This window comes from Hydractinia symbiolongicarpus, chromosome 12 (genome assembly GCF_029227915.1).
Source record: "Hydractinia symbiolongicarpus strain clone_291-10 chromosome 12, HSymV2.1, whole genome shotgun sequence".
In the NCBI taxonomy this organism is placed as follows: domain Eukaryota; kingdom Metazoa; phylum Cnidaria; class Hydrozoa; order Anthoathecata; family Hydractiniidae; genus Hydractinia; species Hydractinia symbiolongicarpus.
The window spans coordinates 9,140,078-9,168,025 of record NC_079886.1 but is presented as its reverse complement, the minus strand read 5'-3'; the positions used below and the strand labels follow the sequence as shown (position 1 = coordinate 9,168,025).

At 35.9% G+C, this 27,948-nt stretch overlaps 1 protein-coding gene across 1 annotated transcript; it reads left to right on the top strand.

The window, feature by feature from the left end:
- The first annotated feature begins 385 nt into the window (after nt 1-385).
- Nucleotides 386-27,140, top strand: LOC130622747 (uncharacterized). Its single transcript, XM_057438244.1, has 31 exons — nt 386-477; nt 916-961; nt 4,484-4,575; nt 4,892-5,306; nt 5,406-5,568; nt 5,668-6,254; nt 6,358-6,660; nt 6,746-6,850; nt 6,997-7,248; nt 9,696-9,877; nt 10,062-10,226; nt 10,396-11,179; nt 11,375-11,589; nt 12,269-12,339; nt 12,426-12,977; nt 13,301-13,374; nt 13,792-13,839; nt 13,928-15,746; nt 16,169-18,831; nt 19,138-19,353; nt 19,683-22,544; nt 23,007-23,119; nt 23,608-23,740; nt 24,342-24,504; nt 24,844-24,980; nt 25,057-25,193; nt 25,274-25,493; nt 25,569-25,649; nt 26,076-26,171; nt 26,266-26,352; nt 26,965-27,140. Exons 1-31 carry the CDS (start codon nt 416-418, stop codon nt 27,055-27,057), a joined length of 12,936 nt encoding a protein of 4,311 aa, XP_057294227.1. The 5' UTR covers nt 386-415; the 3' UTR covers nt 27,058-27,140.
- The last annotated feature ends 808 nt before the right edge of the window (nt 27,141-27,948 follow it).

Below are 27,948 nucleotides of genomic sequence, written 5' to 3'. Positions count from 1 at the left end.
TTTTTCTGTTTTTTACAATTCCAATTTGAGACATAAAATATATTTCATTTTTTAAGGATTTTGTCAGCACTTAGCTATTTTTATATGCCAAAACCAGAAGATTTATAAGACAAAACCCAGAATGTTTAGTTTATATTCAAAATTGCCAACATTCTCAAACAAAAAATGTTTACATTACCAAGAAAGTATTTTTTCTGTCACATTATGCAACCCAAACCCCCTTTCCCACTTCCCCAAAACTAAAAAAAGCTCATAGCAAATAGCAGCAGTTATCTTATCAGTGGAAAAGTTAATAAAGGTGTGGAGTTTATTTTGAGATGCTATTTTATATAGGTCGTGGAGGAAAAAATGTTATAAAAGTTATTACCATTTGAATTACTAAGAACTTTTTTGAATCTTATATAGGTTAAATATAATGACAGAGGATCATATACGCACTGGAAGACCAAGAAAAAACGCTAGAAGATCAAGTAACAGGTATATTATATTATCAAATAACTTTGTAAAATAATATGTATGTGCCAGGGTATGCATTAGAAATATAAAGTCAGTTTGAAAAGATTTCCTGACTGTGGAAAAGATAATAATTAATAATTTTTTTTCTAAGCATGCAACAATGAAATGATTTCAATTTAATGATTTGGAATCTTTGATGTTGGAAAAGCTGTTCTAGGCATTTGGGACCACAGAGTTTTGACATTTTTCTTCTGGACACAACCATTGGTTGTCCCAATTTACTAACTGGGGCCTAACAACTTTAATTGTGAACTTCTAGCTTACACCTTGTAATTGGTTTAAAAAAAACAAGTGTTAAATTTGTAAATGTCATATTTCTATTTCTTATTTGCTTATTCTGGTATTGATGTTAATATGTACATAAAATTTAGAATAATTTGTTGATATATTTTGTTTTAGTGCAATGCAAAGTACCTCAAATGGAAACCTTGAAGAATCTGAAATTGTAAGCTTATATTTACATTCATTACTTGCAGTATGTTTTCTGATATGTAAGGACTAGTACACTACCCAGTCTTGGTCATGAATATTTGCACCTGCGTGCAGTGGTACGTACGCCTACACTAGTACAGGCATGCGATCAGTATCGCACACCTAGCTTATGATTTTCGCATGCAATTATTACATTCGGGAGAACAGCAGTGCGGAGTTTTTGAAGCATAGTAGTTGGCAAACGTAATTTTGTTGTGAAATTTAAATGAATGGTGTTATTATGAAGAACGTAAGGTATAGAAAACATTAAAGTCGACCCCTTTCCTTCATGCTGACACTCTTATGCTCAGCTGGTGCATTACAGACTCAAACGAAAGACGGAAGACCATTTGGAACCATGCCATAAGTCAGTCCAGCCTTCATCATCACAGAGAATACTGCGAGAAGAGTACGTACCAATGCAAGTTAAATATAACCAGAACATGGGAGAGGTTAGGTGTCCTGTACCTTAATACAGCTTTCAGACGAATTTCCTCGTGATGTAATAATACCAAAGAAAAATCATGTTCAATAAAGTTTAAAAAATCTTTTTAAAAGGGGAAAGAGAAAATCAAATATGCTTAGTGATAATAATCTAAAAAATTGTATATCGTATTAAAAAGAAGTCCAGAAGTTCTGTCTCCCCCACACGACACAGCAGGCAATAAGTCAGCCCTGCCCTCGGTTTTGTGAAAAGAGATGTTCTGCAAAGACTCTAACAATTGAGTCTCCTGTACAGTTTTGCTTTGCATTGAACTGTGCCTGTGACAAGCATTTTCGAAGCATGTCACCTGCAACTTCTGCGATATTCAACTTAATGATGCCCTGACCTTCAATTTCGTAAATAGCACGTGTACAACTTACGTCCTAATTAGTTTATCTTAAAACATAGAGAGCTAGTTTGGACAGAACTATTAACTCAAGAAGTACACTTGTTACTTCATTTCCATTTGTCATCGTCTTAAGGAGATCAATACAAGGTTAAAGTTTTTGCCAGCTGAAAAACAAAAAAGATATTGTTGAGGCAATACTGACGCAAAACATTTGAAATGTATTCTTGTCAGGAATTTTAATGAAGGTGGGTATTTAATAGAAATACATTTTGGAGATACATTTTAACGCGGAAGAACAACTATTTATTGGGTAAAGTTTGGGTAAGGGATTACTCTAAAATAGCTCAGTTCTGCTTGGCGTGTGTATGAAGTAGAACAAGGCATGTGATAAAGAGCACGCCTGAATTTCACATGGCGTGCGGGTGCGATCGCACGCTATTCATGACCAAGACTGCTACTAAACATTGATTTGCAATCCAGAAAGAAAACACCAGATATTTTACCATCGTACAGGCCTTACCAGAAGGAAAAATTATGCTGTGCAGTTGTTTCCTTCAGAATTTTTTGGCGTGCAATGTTCGCACAGCAAGAAATTTTATGCATTGGTTCCAATTTTTTTCTACTTCTGCATCATTTTTTTTATGTTGAAGACAAGTGAGGGATGTTTAAACTTGTGAATGCCAAACACAAGAACAAAGCGTCTGAGCTAGTGACTTTCACAGCCTTAACTTCTTTGTCTCTGATATACGAAATATTGTCCACATGTTCAATTTATTCTTTAGACATTTAAGTTTAAGCAAGGGTGGTCTTTTGATTACACAGTCTTTGAGATTTGTTAAAAAATCTGCACATGTTTTGGATTAATGGATAAGTCAAGACTAATTTTATTTGTTAACAATATTTTTTTTAAGCTACTAGCTAGAAAGGTTTATCAGAAATATACTTGATTATAGAACTAACTAGTCAATAAAGCCCGTGGAAAAATCCACTGAAGCAGGATAAAATTGAAAAATGAGCGTCATATGAATTTTGATGACGTCAGCAACCCATCTGCAAAAAAAAATTAGAACCTTGTTTTTACGCTGCCTTTATTGTGTAGACTTAAAGCACTGATCAAGAAAATGTATGTAATCACGTGCTTTTGATGAATGGTTAATGAGATTTACGAGTTTAAAAATTTTGCTGACGTCAGCAAAGTACCTAATAAAAGTACAGAAAATTATTTTTTCGAAATTTGTATACCCGTTGCCTTCATGTTATAGCTCTTGAAACGCTGATCAAGAAAATGTATAGGATCATGTACTTTTGACCAACGGTTATGGAAATATTGTGGTTTAAAGGTTTTTTGATGACGTCATAAACCCATTCATTCCGAAACGTATTTGGGGACCCAGGTTTGGAAAATTACTCAAATTGGTCCCAGGTGGTCCCTAGTTACCCACGCAGGAGATGACGTCAGTTATTTCCAACCGTTTCCAAGTTATTTAGCCTTAAATTTAAAAGTGCAATGCAATGGCTTCACTAAACTTAATATACTTTCCTTTGACGTCAATATTGCTCTAACGCCAAAGTTTGCTAATTTACAGAACAAATTTATAGGCGATGTTTTATAGACTTTATCAAAGAAATTTTATCCACTTTGCAAAAGTCACAGACAGAAGCTCTGTATTATTATATAGATCTTTAGTTTTATGGCATGCAATGATCACGTGCCTGAGGTATTATATGGATGTTTTGCCATGCATTTTATCACACTCCATGGGCGATTTCCCCATATGAAAAACAATGTCAGTTATTTCCCTTTTTTAAAGTATCTAGTGTTGAAGTTATAAATACAATGCAATGGCCTCATTAATGAAATCATTGACAACTCAACAATTTGGTCTATCCATCCACTTTATCTGTGTGATGTTGTGTGATGGGTGTTGATGACATCATCAATGATGATCCATGTTTCCAAAAAATTCTTAGAAGTTAACCTGTTATTAACCTGTTCAGAGCTTCAAATGCTGATGAAAATAATGTGTAGGATTATGTGTTCTTGAGGAATGATTGGGGTAAGGTTTAAAGATGTTTTGATGCTTATGTTGTTTGTGGAAAGGGTGGGTTGGCTCAGCTTGTGGAATTTAAACTTGCCACCTAGTTATTCGTGCCGAGGATGTCTGTTAAATTTCCACCCATTTTCAAGTTATTGGGCCTTGAAGTGCAATTTATGGCTCATCAAAATAATGTGTTAATGTCAAAAAGAGCCAATTTGTTGTTAAACAGGTGAGACATAATAATAACCTTTTTGCAAAAGTCAGAGACACATGGAAGTAGTTATTAGTATGTGAGAAGTACAGGTCAGTTGTGTTGCAGCTTATGTGTGAGCTATATTGCAAAACTTGCACTTTAACATTGTGTAACTTCTGGTGCAATAATTAAAGATTCCATTTTTTTTGTTACAGTAATTTTATTTTAGCTTAATCAGAAAAAATTATTTGAATGTATATTATGAATGCAATTATTAAATGTGATTTTAAGCAAAAATCTGATTAATTACAAAATTTGATTACCCCAACCTTCTTCTTTACTTGATTGGATACTAAGTTTGCGACAAGATAAAAATCTGCCTTAGACCGCTTTCTTATTTTTGATATAACTGTTTTTTAAAAAACATTTAGATAATGGATCCTTCTATTGATTCACCTGGTAACCTGTCAGAATCACAAAACTCTGTTGACTCAACTGTCTACTCACCCAATAAGCCGGAAGAGTAAGTTTTTGAAAATATTAGTTACATCTTTTCACCAGTTATACTATATAGAAATGATAAATGATAATTTGTCCTTCTTTTGGGTAACTACAAAGGTGAAAATAATAAAACAATAGGCAAAAATTTAATGTCTAAACGTACAAGTGAACATTTTGGACTTTCAATGTCCATCTTTAACTGGAATCTCAAATATCAAACCCTTTGCACCTCAAATGATAAGTCTAAATTTTAATAGAGACAATGAAGACAAGTACAAGTTTGTTCGTAAGAAGGATAACATTACATTTTAAATTAAGTTTTTTTTTGTTTATTTCAGGTCATCAGAAATATGTGCACTATGTAATTGTGGTTCTGAGATGGCTTTAATTCTTGGACAATTAACACAATACGCTGTTTCAGCAAGTACGTTAAAAAAGATGGATAAAGTGAAGATTGACATTAGCAAAACACACCAAGAAATTTCTTCATCTGATATTTCAAAAAAAGACTCTAAAGAAAGAGTATTTTTTAAGAGGAGAAGGCGGAAGGCATTTAGTGATTTTGATGCTAATCTTCCACCTGACATGACTACGTTTGGTACTGCACATTTGCAGGATTTTTCGGACATACTTGACAGCAACCAATGTATATGGGCACATCATTGTTGTGCTGCTTGGTCCGCTGGAGTTTGCCAAACTGACTCGTATGACTTGGAAAATGTAGACAGAGCTGTTGGAAAAGCTCTTTTAAAAGTACATTTTTCTTAATTTTCACACTACATGAGTAATATATTTAAAAACTTTTTAAAACTTATTTGAATATTTTATATGTTTAAACTGTTGTGTGTTTAGAAATGCAGCCATTGCCAACGTTATGGCGCTAGTGTGGAATGTCAAGTGCATCGGTGTAATAAACTATTTCATTATCCGTGCTGTGCCAGTGCTGGAGCTTTTCAAGACATCACCAGTATGATCCTGCTTTGTCCTGACCATTTAGACAGGACAGAGAAACTTGGTATGTCGATTTAGACAGTCTTTAAGAATTCATATACTGGGTGCACATATTTAGGTGTTTTCAATATTTCAATCTTATGTGGAACACATTTTATTGTAGCTGATGCAGAAGCTTCCTGTGATGGCTGTGGAAAGACTGAAAACCTAAATTTGCAACTCTTTTGTACATCTTGTGGCCGTCACTTCCATAGCTACTGTGTCGAGATGACTATACCCATCACTCCTGTTGTGCGTATGGGTTGGCAGTGCTCATTTTGCAAAGTTTGTCAGGGATGCAAGCAACCAGGAGATGAAGAAAAAATGTTATGCTGTGATCATTGCGACAAAGGCTATCATATATATTGTTTGAATCCACCCATCAGTGCAGTACCGAAATCGTTGTGGAAATGTGTTAGTTGCCGTAAATGTGACGATTGTGGCTCTACTCGGCCTGGTGGTGGTCCTTCTTGTAGGTGGCATAACAATTTCACATTATGCGACAGATGTTACCAACAAAGGAAAAAAGGTCAGTGTTGTCCTGTATGCATTCGGGCAGTTCGTTTGTTTGGAAACACTGATGTTTTGCAGTGTTCCAAATGCTTCAAATGTGTTCATGGGGAGTGTGATCCAGATGGTTTAGATGCTGATAAATATTTTTGCCCAGAATGTACTGGCATTGGTGGAAATGTACCAGCAATACAAGATCAGGTCGGTGTTGAAACCTACATGTTATGTGTAGTTCTGTAATACTTTTATTATCAGATTTTTCTTAAGATGTTGTCGATGTTGTATTCTGGTTTCCTGTCTTTAGAATAATGACTCTGTATCCTCATATGACTATAATCTAGCAGCTTCTGGTCAGAAAGTTCTATCGATTGAGGAAGCTGAACTTTATTCTATGCCTGCATCAGCTGATTTTATGGCTTCTATAAACAATAATGATCACGAAAGGTTTGACTTAGAAGAAGTTGATAATTACACAGATGAAAAATTAAGTGAGTCTACAGTGGATTCCCCATACAGTAGTTTAATGAGCGACTCATTTACAGAAAGTACGCAAAACTATTTTGGCCGTGGCAGAAAAAAGGATGACACCAGCCAACAAAGATTCAAGGTGAGATATACTTTCCAATAAATGTTTTTGATGTAAACAAATAATCGGTAAAAATAAATAATTTCATTGCATTTTTGTTTTAAAGAAATCCTTCCGAGGTGCCAGGCGTTTCAGGAAATCACGTAGTTACCAGACTAATTACAATGGTTCACATGCTTCAATGGAGGAATTTCCAAGAAACGCTGTTGAGGTATTAATATCTATTTTCAATTTGCACTCTATCACCACTACTTTTATAATACCCACCTTGTCTTTTGAAAATTTCAGTGAGATATTAAAAATGCAGCATATCAAATCAGCAATTTTAACATTGATGTACTATTTCTCTTTGTTTAGTCGCTAGATTCAGTGTCCCTCAGCAAACTTGAAATTCCAGTCACTGCAGGCGGAGATGAGGATGATGATGGTGGTGAAGAAGGCGAAGAAGGATTGCACTCTACTGTTGTCATTGTATCCACTCGTGATTCCTACACACTCAAGCAGGATGTCTGCATGTGTTGTGGAAGTTTTGGCAAGGGAAAGGAGGGTTATTTAATTGGTTGTGTTCAATGCGGACAATGTTTTCATCCATTTTGTGTCAATGTAAAAGTAAGTAACTGAGAGTACAGTACTGTAAAAAGGTATCTTAACATCGAGGATCGCATATCTTGCGCAACGCGATCGACACGCGATAGCTTTTTTGCTCCTAAATTTCTATCGCGTGAAGCCTTATCGCGCTTCCTCGATAGGCAGTCTCGATACATCGCGATGTGTTAAAATTAATTAAATATCTGTTCTCTTTAAATCACAGCGTAAAGAAAAAAAAATTAAATGATAATCTTGAAAGAAAAAATTTTATTTTACTGTTCTTAAATCACAGAGTAAAGAAAAAAATGAATTAAATGATAATCTCGAAAGAAAAATTTCTAAAATTACAACGTAAGGATAAGAAAGTATGTTTAATAAATTATTTCTTTTAAAAAATAGCAGGAATTCTGTAAAAAACTCTAGCATCTTTTTATTACTTTTTGAGGCTTTGTGGGTTCTGATCCATGTTTTTGCTCTTTATAAACTTATTTATTTTATTTGCGGTTTCTTAAAATAATTAAATATATGTGGCACATTTTGTGCATGAGTTCAAAAGCAAGTGACGTTTGCATTTGCAAACAAGAGCTGATGGTGTTTGTTAAAAAAAGAAAGAACACAGAGATTAGCATCAAAAATGATGGAACTGACAACAAAGCGATTTTATATAAACTAATGAATTATTTGTATATGGGAAAGCTGTAACTGGGACTTGTTGTAGAATGCCGAAATGCTTGTTTGACGAATTAGAGGAAAACATGTTCCTGTGTTATGTAAATAAGTTGTAAATCATTGTTTTTAAGATCAGCGACCGTAAAATGTTGTTTAATAAAGGACGACCGTAAAATGTTGTTTAATAAAGGACGAAGGTCGTTATACAGCAAATCTGTAGTCAGAAAAATTGACAACTTCGTACCCAGGGTTTGTAAATATTTTTGTTTCAGGGTAATTTAAGCCAGGTTATATTTTTATTTATTTTATTTATTTATTTATATTTTATTTTATTTATTATATTTTTATTGTCTATAAGATCCACAAATTGAAGAATTGCTTGTATAGTTTCCTCATAATTTTCTTAGAAATTAATAACGCTAAATAAAGCCTTTCGTGATGTTCAGTGTTCTTATAAAAACTAATTCTCACGGAAGGCTTGGAGTTCTTTTAAGTTAAAAGATTGCGTAAAAGCTACGTTTTTGCAATAAAATTAGAGTTTACAATGTTAAGAATTGTCATACCAACAGAGGAGTATTCATCATTTTCTCCCATTTTTAGGTCTATGAAGTTTAAGTGTTCCATTAACATTTTTTTCTTTCTGCCAGATTTTTCTTTACGTGGGACGTATCCATATCTCCTATATGTCTTCACAACTTTTGCTACGATTTGACGTGAAATAACAACTCCGTCTTCTTGCATTTAGAAATATCGGTATAACGGGGGATTGTTTCACACAGATTTATAATTCTTTGCTTGGTATATGAAGATGTGTAGGGTTCCATTACAATTTTTTTAAATTTTACAATTTTTTTTTTCTTTAAATTTTTACGACATAAGCACATGCATGCTCGATAATCAATTTATTGTTCTTTATGAATAACATGTGGTGTATAATTTAGGTTTTGGTAAAACAATAATTATTCTCAAGAAGCACCAGTAAAAACTGGTTTCAAAAATACAAAGTAAAATAATGAAATACACACTTTGTTTTAAAGTTATTACAATTTTTTTACTGTTTTAATTAAAACAATAGTCAATTTTTTTAAACCAATTATTTACGAATCATAAAAATTATTCAAGGTTTGAAATGTCAATTTTTAACAAACAAAAAATGAAAGATTCTTATATAAAAATGTGTGTAAACTAACAACGTTTTATGCCTCCAGATAAACCCAGCGAAAAATATTTAATTTACTTTTTATTACTTTCATTGAAAGTCAGGCAACTTTGTTTAACTTTATTCACACAAGAATTATTATTCCTAAATTATCATAGAAAAAAAGAAACTCTTTTAAGCATTGTTTTGTTTTGTTTAAAGTTCAGTATTTAATTTAAAATAAGTATTATAATGCAATTTACGTCATCGAGTAATACTACGCGATAGATCGAGCCTATCGCGACATCCTGATAGACGCGATATGATTCACTTCTATCGAGACAAAATATGCTCAAAAAGCTATCGCGTATCGTTCGCGTCGCGCACGATAGAAGATCGCGATGTTAAGATACCTTTTTACAGTACTGTACATTGATAAAAGATTCAGAAAATTTGATATATGGATGGAAATCCAGCAGCAAGTAGGGTAGACATTTCTATTTTGGTTTAAGGTAGTGAATGCTTCTGTCATCTTCGTTTCTATTGCAGTAACCTGTAATTTATTAAAATATTTTGCATGATGTTTAAGCTTTGCGAGCCGTGACATATATATGTATGTTTAATTATAAAAGCGATTTTAATGCGCTTATTTTCTTTCAAGGTTAACGAAGTAATTTTAAAACGTGGTTGGCGTTGTCTTGACTGTACAGTTTGTGAAGGTTGTGGCAGAAATGCTGATGAAGGACATTTATTGTTATGTGATATTTGCGACATAAGTTTTCATATATACTGTTTATCACCTCCATTAGAAGAAGTACCAGTTGGTGGATGGAAGTGTCAATGGTTAGTAGTTAGTTTAATCACAGCTTTTTCACTAACAAGTTGCGTTTTGTATATTTTCTGGTTCATTTCCTAATTTTTTACTTGATAAATTACACGAAAATTTCTGGAAAATAAGATTGGTACTTTGTTAACACATTTAAATACCTAATGTTAACACTAAATCCTGAAGTACACATTTTTTCAGGTGTGCTATTTGTGAAGATTGCGGTAGCAAAGAACCTGGTTTTGGATGTAGCTGGATGGCAAATTACACCCAGTGTGGCCCTTGTTCATCGATTCAATATTGTTCCATATGTACATATGCATATGAACCCAATAATTTAATTATACAATGCGAGAAATGTAACAGGTACCTTTTTATATTTTAATATTTTTTTGTTTAATGTGTGTGATAATTTTGTAACTTAAAATGGTTGTAATTCCAATTTCTAAGAAAACAGTCTATCCAAGTCTAAGTTTTTTATAGAACGACAAAATCATTTTAGTTTACTAAGTTTGCCCTTTTTGTTATATTTTAGATGGGCTCATGCAGAATGTGATGGTCTATACTCAGAAGAAGATGCAAGTTTAGCTTGTAGTATGACATATCATTGTGTTCAATGTAGACCAAAAACGAAACACTTAGGAATTTATAGCAACTTAAAATCCAGTGTTATATCAAAATTGACTATAAAAAGAGTTTTACATGGTAATGCTTTAATATCCAATGGGTTTAATAGGAAAACTAAAACTTTACATAATCTAAAAGCAAGAAAGTTATCAAAGGCAGCATTAAAGGAACAGAAACGAGCTGAGTTAGATGCACTACCGCTAATACCATTAGATGTGTCTGCAAATGAGTGTGGAACATTAAGTATTGATTTGCTTTCCCTGAAAAATCGAGTTAGAATGGATGAGTTAACAAAAGAGAAACTACACTTGACAGAGTCTGGGTTAAAATCAATAAAAAGCCAAGTTATCAGGGCACCAATACACCGAGCGGGTGTCAGAAAAGAACGTATATCAAAAAAGAAGGAAGAATCGAAAATAAACATTATGTCTGAAGAAGTCACGTGCTCTGTGGACAGTTCTGATGACACTCGACTAACTCCCGGGGAAAGAATAGAGACACCCTTTGAATCTGACGGTTTGGTTGGTGAGAATGAAGTTCTCTCTCCTGACTTAATGTCCATCAAGCAAGAAGAAAACATGGATTTAGATCTCTTGCATCCTGATTCAACAGCTGAAACTGATGAATTGTTGTTAGATGATACAAATGATGACCCATTACAAGGTCCCAACCCTGAAGATATGACTGACCCAGTATGGCCACCTTCTTAAGCTATTTGATTTTAGGCTCAGGTCCAATCATTTGACGTAACTTTTTATCTGTTGTTACTTTCAGTTGAAAATGTTCTTGATGTTAAGGAGATTTTTGCTTGATAATGTTTAAAAATACCTTTTATTTATGTAGATCCCGTTGTTTTATGAGTAATTGTTCTTACTACTTTTTCTTAGTTTGAATTCTTCGGGGTAAATTTATTAGAGAAACATTTGCACATGGAGTTAGAATCTCTCGGAATACCCACAAAAAGAAAAAAGCTAAAAAAGGAAAGAAAGAAAGAACGACGTTTAAAAAAGGCAAAACTTGCTGAAGCAGCCAGACTTGCATTCAACCTTGTGAAGGGTCCTAGTGTACCAGACCCTACTGCAGTTATAATTGAACAACCTATGTACGTGCCTTTTGTTTATTTTCATCTAGCTAATTGATATATTTATAATATGCAAGCAAAGTTTTAAAATACTTAATATATAACTTTTCCTAGAAATCTGTTATTGTAGCCCCATTTAACTGAGGCTTTTACAAAGCAATTATATTTAATGCCTTAAAGTAATTTTTGCGATAAAAACATTTTAAGACCCACTTCTTGCAAAGTTAGCAAGTCCTAATATTTCGCAAGAATTAAATTCCACGAATTTCACGAAAAAAGAGTTAACGTTTTTTTTTTAATTTATACTGTTTTGTAAGGGTTTAATATAAAAGTTGCATATCTATTATTTGTAGTGCTAGGCAAATCAGGGGAAAAATAGCAGAAATTGTTTAAAAAAAAAACATTCGTTAGAATTAATTTTCATGAATTTTGCGATGAGTGACTTTACCAATAAATTTTGCAGAAACTAATTCTCTTAAGGTATTGTATTATTTTCTTGTGGACGATTAAATTATTGAGGTGATATTTAAAATTCGCTCTATTAAGAAATTTACATGATACACCAGTGTACACCAATATGCTAGAAGAAGCAGTACATATTATATCACTATTAATTTTCTGCGATTTGTTATTTAATAGGTAATTTGGTGACCGGAATATTAAAAGGAATTGTATAAATTAAATATGATATTTATTTTAGCGAGGTTAGTATCAGTCAGACAGTAGAAGCTCCCATACCAATACAAGAAAGCCCATCTGTAAGCATGACAGGTGTGAATTTTTACTAGTGTGATATCTGTTTCTTGCTTTGTGATATGTAAAAAAAACTAATTCTACTTAATACTGCTAAAATTTAGATCATATGGTGAAAACTTTAACTGCACCAACCGAACAGGCTAAAATGGATAGTGTATTGCAGACCTCAAACTCTGTCACAAAAACTGCACAGATACCTCTTCTGGATACAACTGATTTTCCCCATGTGGCAGGTCACGAGGTTGAAAAGCTACTTGCTGATTTTAATGCTGGAAAAATTGTTCCTGTTGACTCCTTATCTAAAATAAAAGAAGAATTTCCATCTAATACTGGTTTCAACGTGCCCATGTTTTCACATCATCCAATGAACGAGGTGAAAAAGGTGGCACCATCATCAATTCTTCCTGTACAGTCGCCATTGTTGTCTGCTACTGCCAGTTCTGCGGATGCATTCCGAACTGTTTTTGGTGACGAAATTGATATATTAAAAGAAAGACCAGACTTTGTGACAGAAAAAGGTGATTCTGGCAAGATTGATACCCAGAAACAGCTAAGAAAATGGGAGCTTGATGAAAAACTGGGAGAAAACGCAACTATATCTCCAGTTTTGTATGCTAATGTGATGCACAAGAATTTGATTCACGACTATAAAGGTTAACTATTTACTTATTTTCCTTTATTTTTGGTTTTGACACGGCATAAATTTGAGCAATTTCTGCTTGACCAACAAGTAACTAATTTTTATAGGTTGATTTGCTCACTGCCTGCCATGTTAACCAGTCATTATTTATGCATTGTAACAACTCCAGTTTTAGTTTTTTGCCATCATCATTTTGGAGCAATGTTTTGCATACCTTGCTTGTACAACTTCTATGTGGTTATTGTTGTCCTATACAAGATTAACGCATTTACTGTTATGCCCAAGCTGTTAAGTTTATGGTTGCACAATTTCTAAATAAATATATCTTTTTTCCAGATTGGCCTAATCGAGCACGTGCTATTGCAAGGTTATGGAGGAAGCTGCCAGCTGACCAACGAGAACCATTTAGGGTAAGTTTAAGTTCTTATTTTACTTAAAGATGATGTAATGGCTCAGACACACATATTCTGTATATTCATTTTTTCCCCAAAAGTTCTGGGTTTTTTTTACATAATTATTTATTTGGATATAAAAGTGAATTGATCTATAAGATAATATAAATATTAAATTTGTTTTCCAGGTATAAATCTACATTTTTGTTTTACACCCTCCCCCCTTTATTTTTTTATTGCATGATATTTCTCAATCAGTTCAGCATTACTATAGAAGCAACAATGCTTTGCCACATTTTTTTAAAACAGCATGTTCGTTTGTTATGTATTTAAAAGGTGGTGAATAAATGATTACTCAGGCTTTTTTTATGCAGATTTAAAATGGTCTGATGTCATTTTTATTCTACTAATTTCAATTAAGTATTTATTTTTTAGCTTCGCGCAAGAGATAATAGGGTCAAGTCCAAAGATCGTAGTAAAAAAGTAAGTAAATTTTTTGATGTGTGATATGAGTATAGTTTGCTCTACAATGTTAATATATATAATGAAAATTCATTTAATCAATCTTTAGGTGGCTTTCAAACAGCTAGCCGAACATACACAAAGAGGACAAGTCAACAAACATCAAACTGACGTAGTTAACATAAAATCTCCCACTTCTGTTCAAAGTGCTTTTGGATTTCAAGCCACGAGAGATGTTATAAAAACTGATGTTAATAATCCAAAAATTCCTCATCCAACGATATTAACTGTTCCTGAACCACAGAAGTTATCTCCTTTATTACAAACTCTATCTCCTTTTTCAATATCATCTTGTTCTGGCGTGACACCTTCACCACCTCGTACTCCTTTCTTTCCAAATACTCCAACAACACTGAACAATGAAAGTCCACCATCAAATGTTGATAAACCAGGGAAGGTTATCAAGAAACCTAAAAACAAATTAAGTAAGCAGGAAAAGGAAGAAAAGAAACTGCAAATGCAAAATGTATTTCAAGAAAAGGAAAAACAATGGAAATTACTGCAACAGCACCGTATATTCGAACAACAGAGACAAGCTATTTTAAAACAATCAAAGGCATTTGCTCAAGATCAACATCACTATCAACCAGTACATCCATCTGCACGATTTAGTGCGACTATGACCTCGTCTCTTTCAGAAGATTTGCAACATGCAAGAGTGCAAAAAGCCGCACAATCTGCATTTGCACCTGGAAAAATCCCTACTCCTCCATCAACAGAACGATTTGCACCTGGCACACCAACAGTGACTAAGGATGATGCCGATAAATCAAAAACTTTTTCACCAACGCCTTCTCTTGATAAACCAACAACCCCTATACCTTCAACCCACACCATATCAAGCATGATAAAAGATCATCCACCTCACACCTTTCCTTATCCAGGAAAAGATATGAAACCAGAACTTCCTGTTAGAAATCCTGCTCTTGACCTTGAGGCAGAACTTCGTAGAGCAAACATGGAAGGGTTGTTGTCAAGACCATTAGATCACAACAATCCAGTACGTACTGCCGAACAACAGCAGGCCCTACTAATTCATCAACAATACATGGCAACTCAACAGCAGTACATTCAATGGCAGTTGGCACAACAACAGTCATCAGCCATAGAGAGTTTGTATGGTCCTCAAAAGCCTTCCTCTGATAAGGAACTTCCTGACGTTAACAGTGAAGAACAACATCAAGAACGCATTAGATTTTTGTATCACCAAAGACAATTTCATAAAGATTCACCGATGTATGTGCAGCAGCAATTACAGCAAACTCCGGGGAAACAACCAACTACTGAAGTTACTACTTCCCCACCTCAAATAGCAGAATCTCCGCTGCATGTTAGCTATCCGCGACCACCACACTACTCACCAGGCAATGTACCTGATGCAATGTACCACCAAATGTTTATGGAATACATGATGCGATATCGAAAAGGTCAAGAAATTGATCAGCCTACTCCTCCATCTAGCCAGTTATATAATAATATGATGACAGAGATTGCAAAACAATATTATCAACGTCATGGATCGTTTGGCAAATTATTTCCGCCTCCTGTACCCAATACTGGACCACTTCCTTATCCACCAAGACCTGGTCATAGTCCATATGATGAAAGATTATTCCCAACATATGCCAAAGGAATGCCAATACCAGAAATTCCAAAAGATGCAAAATTGGGCAATACATCTAATTTTCCATCTTCGCTGATGCCTCAGAAGCCAGTACCTAATGATGGCAAAACCTCATTTACTAAATCTCGTATGAGTCCTTCATCTCTTCCAAAATCTTCATCTACTCTACCTAAATCAGCATCATTTCAAATCAGCAGGATTGCTGCTGATAGCACTTCAAACGATGAATACCCAAATGAAATAGGTAGTTATGCTGCTATATTTTACCTTAGTTTTTTATCCATCAAGCTACTGAACGATAGTATGGTCCGTTCTTTAGGTTTTTAACTTAATTGTTGTTAACTTTGTGTATTAGTATTGTTATATCTTTAATACATGCTTTATAAAATTTTCTATCCTAAAGATTATCTAAATATGATTGTGCAATTTTATAAATAAGGGAGCGAGCAAGGGGTATTTAACAAATCTATATCATCTATATGTTTTCAAACGTGCTAATATGGGACAGTGTCTGCCATTAACACAGCGTTATCACCGTTTTCACAAGTTATGAAGTAAATGAATGTAGGAAACAATTTTTTTTTAAAATTAATAAACATAGGGTGAGGTTTTTGGTACCTAAGAGTAATGGACCTCAACAGTTGCCATGTTACTATTTCTTTGTAGGTGTGAAAGCAGCAAACCCAAACCAATTATCTGAAGTGAAAACTAACAGCGAGAATGAGATCTCAAGTTCTAAGACTTCTACAAGCGAAGAGCCAGGCGCAACCGATAAGGAAAACAGACTAGACCCACATAGATCCACTCGTGGGGGTGATGATGAAGAAGTATCTAGTGCATCTACAAAAGAATTGTGTTCAGATGGTATCCATTGTGGTACTGATGACGAAGACGAAACATCTAATCGTAAACCTGTGTGTTCAGATGGTATTCATTGTGGTACTGATGACGAAGACAAAACATCTAGTCGCAAACCTGTGTGTTCAGATGGTATTCATTGTGGTACTGATGACGAAGACAAAACATCTAGTCGCAAACCGATGTGTTCAGATGGTATCCATTGTGGAACTGATGATGAAGACGAAACATCTAATCGTAAGCCTGTGTGTTCAGATGGTATTAATTGTGGAACTGATGATGAAGACGAAACATCTAGTTGCAAACCGATGTGTTCAGATGGTATCCATTGTGGAACTGATGACGAAGACGAAACATCTAATCGTAAACCTGTGTGTTCAGATGGTATTCATTGTGGTACTGACGACGAAGACGAAACATCTAGTCGCAAACCTGTGTGTTCAGATGGTATTCATTGTGGTACTGATGACGAAGACAAAACATCCAGTCGCAAACCGATGTGTTCAGATGGTATCCATTGTGGAACTGATGACAAAGACGAAACATCTAATCGTAAACCTTTGTGTTCAGATGGTATCCATTGTGGAACTGATGACGAAGACGAAACATCCAATCGCAAACCTGTGTGTTCAGATGGTATTCATTGTGGTACTGATGACGAAGACGAAACATCTAGTCGCAAACCGATGTGTTTAGATGGTGTCCATTGTGGAACTGATGATGAAGACGAAACATCTAATCGTAAGCCTGTGTGTTCAGATGGTATCCATTGTGGAACTGATGACGAAGACGAAACATCTAATCGTAAACCTGTGTGTTCAGATGGTATTCATTGTGGTACTGACGACGAAGACGAAACATCTAGTCGCAAACCTGTGTGTTCAGATGGTATTCATTGTGGTACTGATGACGAAGACGAAACATCCAATCGCAAACCTGTGTGTTCAGATGGTATTCATTGTGGTACTGATGACGAAGACGAAACATCTAGTCGCAAACCGATGTGTTCAGATGGTACCCATTGTGGAACTGATGATGAAGACGAAACATCTAATCGTAAGTCTGTGTGTTCAGATGGTATTCATTGTGGAACTGATGACGAAGACGAAACATCTAGTTGCAAACCGATTTGTTCAGATGGTATCCATTGTGGAACTGATGACGAAGACGAAACATCTAATCGTAAACCGATGTGTTCAGATGGTATCCATTGTGGTACTGATGACGAAGACGAAACATCTAATCGTAAACCTGTGTGCTCAGATGGTATTCATTGTGGAACTGATGACGAAGACGAAACGTCTAATCGTAAGCCTGTGTGTTCAGATGGTATTCATTGTGGTACTGATGAAGAAGACGAAACATCTAGTCGCAAACCGATGTGTTTGGATGGTGTCCATTGTGGAACTGATGATGAAGACGAAACATCTAATCGTAAGCCTGTGTGTTCAGATGGTATCCATTGTGGTACTGATGACGAAGACGAAACATCTAGTCGCAAAATGATGTGTTCAGATGGTATCCATTGTGGAACTGATGATGAAGACGAAACATCTAATCGTAAGCCTGCGTGTTCAGATGGTATTCATTGTGGAACTGATGACGAAGACGAAGCTACTAAAAATAAGTCACATTTAGTCGCTGAAAAAGGCTCAGGTGTGAAAAATGAGGGTTTGTATTTTGAAAGGTCAGGGGTGCAAGCACCCATTCCTTTAAATTCATCCACTCATATAACAGAGAATAAGTCACACGAAGAAGAAATAGGTCAATCACAGTTGGCATCTAGGGCTATCAGTCCTTCTTCTGTAAACACAAGTGATTCTAACTCACAACCTTCTACAAGTGCTCCTACTATAATCAGTCCACTTCCTTTGCTAAATAATAAAGATGGTATTGTTAAAGTAAATAACATTTCTACTGATAAAATACCTTCGAAATTTGGATTTTCACCTTCTTTTCCTGCATTTTCTCCCATGGAGAGTCAGTTGGAAATGAAGAAGCCAAGTAATACCTTGATGAATTCTAACAGCGGCTGGCCCTTTCCAAACTTACACGGAAATTTAAACGCTGATGATAAAAAGGTGGAAGGAGGTCAGGAAAATTCACCAGATGTTAGAAACAAAAGTTCAGCAATAGGCTCTAATTCACCATACGATTCAACAAGAACTGATGGGCCAATGTTGCCGTCCGGAATTACTGGAGCCGTTCCAACTTCCCCCTTTAGCCCGAATTCATCAACATTACAAAAAGGCAATATTATTTCACTTCATCCGAGCTCACCAAGGTATCACCAAATCTTCATCTACCAGCATCAATTACTCATTATGCAGTTTCAGCAGTATCAATTTCAACTTCAACTGCAGTTTCAGCACCTAAGTCAGCAACAGATGTCTCCACAGCAGCAATATTTGCTTCAGCAGCAGTTTCATCAACAGATGATGCTACTTCAGCAGCAGTTTATGCAACAGCAGGTACTATACTAAGTGATAGGTCTCTTCTGCTTTCTACAAAAACATGTCTCTCTTTGATTTGTTATTTTGTTTCTTGGTCACGTGAATTTTAAAAGAGGCCAAGAAGTTTTCATAGATATACTAATCTCCCCACGTGTAGAAATTCGGGAAAGTCAGGAATTATTGTGAATTTTAGTCTGTGAAATTTCCAGTTGAATCTCCTTGGTATATGCTTCTTTTTTGAAACACGCTACATATTCTAGTAGTGATGATAAACATGTTTTTGCCAATTCTTATTTTGCATGCCTCATCCACCAACGATTTTAGGCTCAACTTCACCGCATGGCAGCAAACGGTATACAGTTTACGGAGCACCAATTGAATGCAATGTATCAACAGCAAATGCTGACTCAACAAGCATATAGACAGTGGGTAATGGCGCTTCCTCCTGAGCAGCAAATTCACCTACAACAACGCATGCAGGCTAGTATGCAACAAGTCCAGCATCAGATGGCACAGATCATGCAGCATGCGCGTCTAGAGGTATGTTAGTACGAGTAAGTTTTGTCACTGTCGTTATGGTTATCATGTCGTATTTATTTGTGTTATCTTATAAATGCCCATGTTCAAAATTGCTCAACAAACACGCGTCGCCAACTTACTTTACCCCGTGTTGGAAGAATAAACACCCTTAAAGGTCAGTTTAAAAAGGCGTAATGGGAATATTAGATATTCACTAATATTCATAGCTACTTTAAAAACTTGCTTCGAAGCAGGACACTAAACTAAGTCTATTTGTCAACATCCTAAAGTTCATTTTTTTCTTGTTATGTCACTTGCAGCGGATAATGTAGTCCAAAAAAATATTTTAGGAAGAACAGAAGAAGAAACCTGTGACGAAACCTCGAAGAATGAACAAAAAGAAAACAACAGCCATAACGACAACAGCTGATTTAACTCCGCCGAAATTTCCAGTACCCGAGCTTTCTGAAGAGATGAAAGCACATACAGAAAGGAATGCTCGTACTTCTGCGACGTCCGCGATTTCATCGATCCCGAGTGATACAACAAATACATCAACACCACAAATTATAACAAAACCCAAAGAAGGTCAAGTTGTACCGCCTAAGATGCCAGCTAGCGTACCCCCCACCATCATGGGTACTGTGAAAGCCCCAATTCCAACAAATATTCCGCCCAGTGCGTCGACAAGTTCACCGCATAGTATTGCATCCAATTCTGTGCCTCGCAATGTACTAACATCCATACCGCCCAATGTACCAACATCTATACTGCCTAATATGCCAGCAGCTATAATTCCCAATATGCCAACTGCTATACCGCCCAATATGTCTACTGCCATACCGCCCAATATGTCTACTGCCATACCGCCCAATATGTCTACTGCCATACCGCCCAATATGTCTTCTAACTTAGCCCATAATATTCCTCCTTATATATCAAGTAATTTACCGCCTAACATACCTAGTCACCTGCAGCCCAGTACAGGACTGTCAAATCATCAAGTTAAAAAGACAGAAGTGATTACGTCATCGCCAGATTATTTAAAGGAGAAGAATAAAGTTGGCGAAAAACACATTGGTATGTCAAGTGGAGATAGCCTTGTGCGCAAACAACAAAAAGACTTCGAATTAGCACAAAATGAAATGAAGGCAATGAGTGCTCATCAAAAGGCTGAACAACTTCTGAACCCTAGAATGGCTAATCCGCGACCAATGTTCTTCCCTACACACCCATCACAACTTTTACACCGTGCTAAGTTTGAGGGAGCTGGAGTAAGATCTCCACTTCATGACAAGCCCCCTCATTCGGACTCGGCTAGTTATAATCCCAACGCTACTCTACCGATTGGTGAGACACCTTCTTTTGCTGCAAGAAATAGTTTAAATCAGATGGCGGCCGAAGTTATGAGGCGTAAACCTGGTAGCCAACCCTTTCTTCCTGAATCAACTGCATTGGCAGGTTCTAAAGATCAGTCAGTGAATCCTTCAGTCGCTGCAACACCCACTTCTTTCTCTGTAAGTAATCTTTTGAATAAAGACAAGGCAAGTGACATCAGCGGTAACCTTTCACACCCTTCGGCAGATTTGATGCGTCAAGTTTTACAACAACAACAACAACAACAACAGCGTGTTCCCAGCGCCGAAGAAGTGAACAAATACCTGGGTACTCCAGAACACCTAGCAGAGTTGGAGGCTCAGCAAGCTCTACAAAAAGCGCCAAAGAAAAAAGATAGAATTCTGGAGGAGAAGAAGAGACTTAAAGAGATTGAACGCCAAAAAAAGCGAGAAGAAAAAGAACGTATGAGGATAATAAAAGAACAGAAGAAAGCTGAGAAAGCTCAAGCTAGAATGCTCAAACAAAAGGCTATACAAGATGCGAAAGCAACTGCTATAAAAAAGAAGCAAAAAATGGCCTCGTTACCAATACCTGATGCACCTCCCGAGAAACCAATTAGTCCTACTCAGACGTTCACGCCTAAAACGCCACCGATGCCTGTTGCACCTAAAATTCCTTTGTGCGAACCCGACGTGCACTTGGTATATCCTTTAGTCCAACCATTCGGCTGTAGTTCTTCCAGTTCGCCGAGCAAAATATCTGGATCGTTTGGAAGTGGGATAATAACTGATGTTGAAGACACCTATCGAGATCGACCTGTTACGCCCTCTCCCCTTGATACTTCAAACCTTCACTCGACAACTGATGGAAATATATTACATGACACTCTGTTTCCAAGTCCTGAACGTACGTATAAAGACGATAATGAGTTGAGCAAGGCAACAAATATTGCAGATAGTACAGCTACTGCTACAGAAGATGGTCAGGACGTGTCAACTATGAATGAAGAAGTCGACGGTGAACAAGAATTACCACATGAAAACGGAAATGATGAAGATATGAAAGTTATACCAGTTGGACATTGCAATCAGTGCTATCGCGCTCTCTCTCGTACTGTGCTGTACGTGGACAAAAAGTTAGAGGAAGTTACCGAAGGAGTTTATGACAAGTTCGAGTTGTCTTTGTCCGACCAACTCGCCTTCTGCAGTAACGAATGTGTCGATACGTTTCAAAGCAAGGTGAAATTTGATCTGGAGAACGAAGATGTGGAGTTAGTTGACGCTGTAAAGACGGCTGCAATGGTAAGCTTGGACGAGTCTCAACAGTTCTCACCTTTGCCAATAGATGACACGAGGGGTGATATCTTTGCTCCAGGGATGGATCCATCAAAGGTAAACAAACACGAGCAAGCTGTCAATCAGAGATGGAAGAGGTGGGTCTTTCAATCCAACCTAACGAAAAAAGGTCGACCGAAGTTGGAAAAGGAAGATTTGCTTGAACTTATGTCAAAGTACGACGTGCGGTTAAAGCCGAGCGAAAGTATCAAAGACAAGCGCTGCTGTATATTTTGCCGAACGTACGGCGACGGTGATTCGACGCAAACATCTCGTCTTCTAAATTTCAATGTTGACAAGTGGGTGCATTTAAACTGTGCGTTGTGGTCGAGCGAAGTGTATGAAGCACTGAATGGCGGTCTACACAATGTGGAAAAAGCATACGGGCGTGGTCAGTATACAAGATGTTCGTATTGTAATCGAATAGGAGCAACTGTGAACTGTTCGCAAACGTTTGGAGCTCAACAACGACTGCATTGTGAAAAGACATTTCATTTTCCATGCGCAGTTCAACTACAGTGTGGTTTTTACAAAGATAAGGTATGGTTTCACTACAGTACCTTTTGAGTTCCGAAAATCGTATAAAAATTCAAAAATTAGATACGCTATTTTTTTTAAAAAAGGGAGAATACTTTGAGCTTTCGATATAACGAACTATGATGGGTCACAGGAATGTTCGTTGGTGTTTGTTGTATTGAAGATTTTTTTAGAGTTTCTTCAGGAGGGACAAAATGTAACTGGTAAAATTGAGATGTTCGTTGTTATATCAGCGGTGTGTTCATATCGACAGTTCGCTGCCTTTCCGTTCAAGACAATGCTAAAGGAAAATGCTAAAGGAATTGTGTTAAGAGAAGTGTAGAATAAGAAAAGTTAATTTACCTAAAATCTGCATTTTTGATTTTCGTATATTTTTTACCACAACAATTTCATCATGAGCCACCAAAGTATTTTACATCATGCCGAAACATTTCGATTTCATGATGAATAAATTTTTTATTTCAGAGCATGCTTTGTGATCACCACAAATCATCTGGTCTCCCTGGAGAAGAGCTACGCACATTCAGTGTACGGCGAAAAGTTTACGTCGAACGTGACGTCACAAGGCAGTTGGCTAGGTTAGCATTTAGTAACAAGGCGTGTATGAGTTAGCCATATTTGTGCATTCACTTTAACTGTTCAAATCTCATGTTTATAAGTTATATTTCCTTTCAATTTTGCTGGAACGTCTTTGAAAAGGATAAAAGTTTTTTTTGTCTATTTAAGACCTATATGCGATACGGCATGCCGTCGCGCGAATATCATTCATTTCTTTTCAATGTTGGTCAAACTTCTTAAATTGGTGTTAAAAATGTTATGACCTAAAGCACGCTTCTCTTTATAAGAATAACTCAAAATTCTAGCTAGGCTGGTCATTTTTCTTATTTCTCAATTGTTCTAAACCTATTGTTTTTATATCCAAACCCTAGCCTGATATTCTTATACAGCATATTCTTATAAAAAAGCGTGTCAGTTTTTTGTGCCATTTGAAATGTTTAATTTTTTAAGTAAGTAATTCTGATTTACTTTTTACATATGTTTTTTATGACATTTTTGTTTCTTTTAGTATGTTGGGCTTGAATAATGATTTAGAACGTAAAGAATATACATTTCGTGTTGGCAATCTCATCTTCCACGAGCTGGGACATGTACCTGCTAATTTATTGGAGAACTTTTCAACCAAGGAATATGTCTACCCTGTATGTTATATGGTTATATATTTTGAAGATAGAACACGTGATCCTATTTTTTATACAGCGTTGAGAATAATTTCAATTGTTTGCGCTGATGTAAAAAAAAAAATGATTTAAAAAAGTTTCCATGCCTTCAAAAAAAGCTAAAAAATCGAATCCTTCTAAATAATCCTGAAAAATTCTAAAACAACCAACATTCGCTTACAATAAAAAAGTATAGTTGCTACACAATGATTCAACATTCACCAAAATATGTCCAACATTGTATAAGATGTTGGGTGGCAGCTGGGTTCTGCAAAAATTACCTTACAGGAAGAAATGTTCGCGGGAAAAAGTTCTTGCGGAACTTATTTTTGCCATTTTCACTTCTATTAGCAAAGTTAAGTTCCGCAAAATGACACTTTTAGCGTAAATCGCAAACATTCTGCAAACGGACTTCCAATCGCAAAAATTTCTGTTAAAGCCCCCCAATCACAAATATTTTCGTGATCGAAAACATAAGACCCGCAAGAATTTCTGTTCCTTGAACAGTTCCTTGAACTTGAGGCAGCCCAACATTTTACATAAATAAAAGTGGAATGGCACTTTTATTAGATATTTATTTTAGATAAACTTTGAGACTACGTCCATATTTTGGGACCACGAGACTGTTCATTCGCGTCGCTACTACACGTGCTCCATCAGCGAACGATTTCGTGCGCCAAGGTTTAAAGTAAAATCGCATCATAATGGTACCGACAGAATGCAGTACACAAGTTGTACGGCTAAAGGTTAGTTTTGGCGTTATTGTTGTTTTTTATCGGGTTTTTCGTTGTTTTAGCTTCATATTTGTTATTGTTGTTGTTGTTGTTGTTATTGCTGCTGCTGCTGTTGTTGTTGTTGTTGTTGTTGTTGTTGTTGTTGTTGTTTTAACTCTTTGTTTTTGTTAATGAAAAATACATGTGTTGTACAAGATAATTGAGACAATTATTGCAACGTTGTGGGGAGGTGTTTCTATTTGGCGGGAAAATTAAAAAGTATTAAATTAGAATTTGCCACCAGAGATTTTATGTAAAGAAAAAATATAACACAAATTTTGTCTTGACCAACTACACACGATTTTACTTCAGGTGCTTGGGAGGAAATTGTAAACAATATCAAAAAACAAAGAGAACACAACGGCCTCTTGAAAGTTTTTCCAGAGTTTATCTGTGGCGAAGATTTGTTTGGGTTGTCGGAGCCAGCCATACAACGAATGATCGAATCAGTATGTATTTTGATCGTGATCAATCAAGCTTTAAATCCTTTTGTGTGTTACTAATCTACTGTCATTATTTTTATAGCTACCTGGTATTGACACCATTCCGTCGTATAACTTTCGATTCGGCCGCACGCCGATACTAATAGCGGAACTTCCGTTAGCGTTAAACCCGACTGGTTGTGCGCGCACGGAGAAATTCCGCAAGCATCACTTAAATAGGTAAGCGAGTGTCGCAGCCGCACCTTCGTTCAGTAAAAACTACCATTTTTTGTTATAAATATACTATAACCTTTACCTAGACCATTGGCCATGCGTACGGCGACCGACCTCACGCATAAACGTTCTGACTCTGCAGTCAATGACGACAATTGGTTATCGTATTCACAAAGAACTGCGCATATACTGAGCACCAAAACAGGACAGTATCGTCGCATGCGTCAGGATTGGCGCAACTGTGTCGTGCTTGGGCGTTCCAGAATACAAGGACTCGGTCTGTTTGTGAAAAAAAGCGTTGAAGAGGTAGCTTTTGCGAGCTTTTGTTTTTAACATAAGTGTGGTTTATTCTGTCATAATGTTTATTATTTCTCATATTAGAACACGTTTATTATTGAATATATCGGATCGCTGATACGAAATGAGGTGGCCAACAGGTTGGAAAAAACTTATGAGCGACAGGTAACAATTTGTGTCGTATAAAAATACTGTACTTTGATCACCTTTAAAGGTTAAAAAAAAAAGATTGAGTATGATTTGAATTTTGGTCAATAATCGCACTAATTAATCTCGCACAAACTTGAAAAAAATAGCAATTCGTACTAATACGTTTGCACTAATACCTTCTAAGTCTTGTAGCAAAAACGTGAATTGGATTAATTATGTATCCTTAATGTTGCTGATTCGCCCTGATCAATTCCGCCCTGATCAATTCCGCCCTGATCTATTCTGCCTTGATCTTTCCCACATTTTATTCTCGCCCTTTCTACCTTTAGGTATACGTACACTAATGTATATATACGTATTACGTATTATAAAGTCTTCGAGCTTCTGCCCTGTGACCCGTTGACAGGATGATAGGCTACCACTTCCGGGTTTTTTTTCTAGAACCGTGGCATTTATATGTTTCGCATTGACAATAATGTTGTTGTTGACGCTACGATGACGGGTGGACCTGCTAGATATATCAATCATTCTTGCGATGTAAGTTGTTTTTGAATGTGGTTCCCTCTTGAATGAATTCATGTAGTGTGGATTAAGCCTTACTATAATTATGATTTTGTTTTTGATTATTTAGCCGAACTGCGTCGCAGAAATCGTTTCTATCGAAGGGAAGAAAAGAATAATAATAATTTCTAATCGAAAAATTGAGAAGGGTGAAGAGGTAAGAGTTGCGTAATTTTTTGTGCTTTTGAATCAGAAACTTTTCGTCTTTTTTAAATTTGCGAGCTCAAACTTTTGTGATCGAACATATGTAAAAAAAAAGGTTTTATAACAAAAAGGTTATTTTTAAATGAAACAGCTTTCTAACCACACCGGTAGAAATACTTACTTAGCAGCTGTCTTAAATTTTTTTGCATACTTCTAATTTCACGAATTGGGCATAAATTTACGAACATTGTAACTAATTATTATTAAGTCAGTTTGTGGTTGCACTGTTGTTTTATAGGCTACAGGTTGTTCAACTTTTATGGCTTGTAATTTTAGCGTCAGTTATATTTCGCACAACAGGTGCTTTTGCGCAAAATAAATTTAATTCGCCAATCGTTGCGTTGAATTTGCGTTGAAGTTGATATGAATTTTCAAGTTATGTTGCAGGTGCAAACTTAAGGCTGTGCTTAAAGGTGATAGACTTAGAATGCGCGTGAAAATGAACACAATTACTGCGTGAAAATGAACAGAATTACTGCGTGAAAATGAACAGAATTACTGCGTGAAAATGAACAATTGAGGAGCGCTTGAAAGACTTATGTGCCAGTCTTTTTTATTTTTTTAGCTCACCTACGATTACAAGTTTGAGTTAGAAGACGACTCGAGCAAAATCGCGTGTTTATGTGGTGCGTCAAATTGTCGCAAATGGATGAATTAATTCTATTGTTTGAATTTTTAGATATTTTAATAAAAAAACTTTGTACAACTTCTATATAATTATTATTATTAATATTATTATTACTCTATACATTTTTGATATAAAAAGTGTTACTTCCATTTTAAGGAAAATGCAAATAATACGTCGTACGAGAGACCCTAGATCTTTAATTCACGTGCAATGTTTATAATCCACGCTAAAACATCCCATTTTAATCTGCTTTTTTGACAGTATGAACCATCGATAACGAAACTAGTTACACAGAAATCCCCGTTGCATGTGCAAATTCTCTTAATTTTGACGTACTTTGATCGTGTTAAAAATGTTGACACTTATTTTACGTCAAGTCGTTTTCAGTGACAAAAGTTCTATCCCTCTTCTTGTGGTTGAGTGGATAGAAAGCTCTTTCCCTATTCTTGTGGTTGGTTGGTTGGCTGGGTAGGAAATTTAAACTACTTTCAGAAAAATCGATCTCGAGTGTCCAAAGTCACTTGATTTAAGATGTAGCCTTTCCGATATGTGGGTGGCAGAGAATAAAATGGTCAGAATTTTATTTTAGTCGTTAGACTTTGTGAACCTGTTTACGGGTTTTTTTTATTAAAATTTCTGTTTTTGTCGAACAAAATTGTTCCTATAAAAATGTGAAAAAAGTTTCGCAATTTCGCAAAATTAATTTTCGCAGGTGACCAAAAGTAGCAATTTTGGGGGGGAATTAATTTTCTCAAATGTTGTTATTTAGCATTTGAGGTCGTTTTTCTTTTTTTAGAATTTGTTAGAATGACATTTGCGGTTCACAAAAAACCCTAATATTTACTACACAGAAAGGAACCAAAATTAAAAAAAAAGGGATTTGTAATTGTTGGACCAAAGATTAACACTTCGAGCACATTT

Excerpts from the sequence above, each read along its gene's own strand:
- LOC130622747 (XM_057438244.1), top strand. The coding sequence starts at position 416 with ATGACAGAGGATCATATACGCACTGGAAGACCAAGAAAAAACGCTAGA. Across the intron at positions 5,569-5,667 it reads AGACAGGACAGAGAAACTTG|CTGATGCAGAAGCTTCCTGT; the intron begins GTATGTCGATTT and ends ATTTTATTGTAG. Across the intron at positions 25,650-26,075 it reads AAAAAACTTATGAGCGACAG|AACCGTGGCATTTATATGTT; the intron begins GTAACAATTTGT and ends TTTTTTTTCTAG.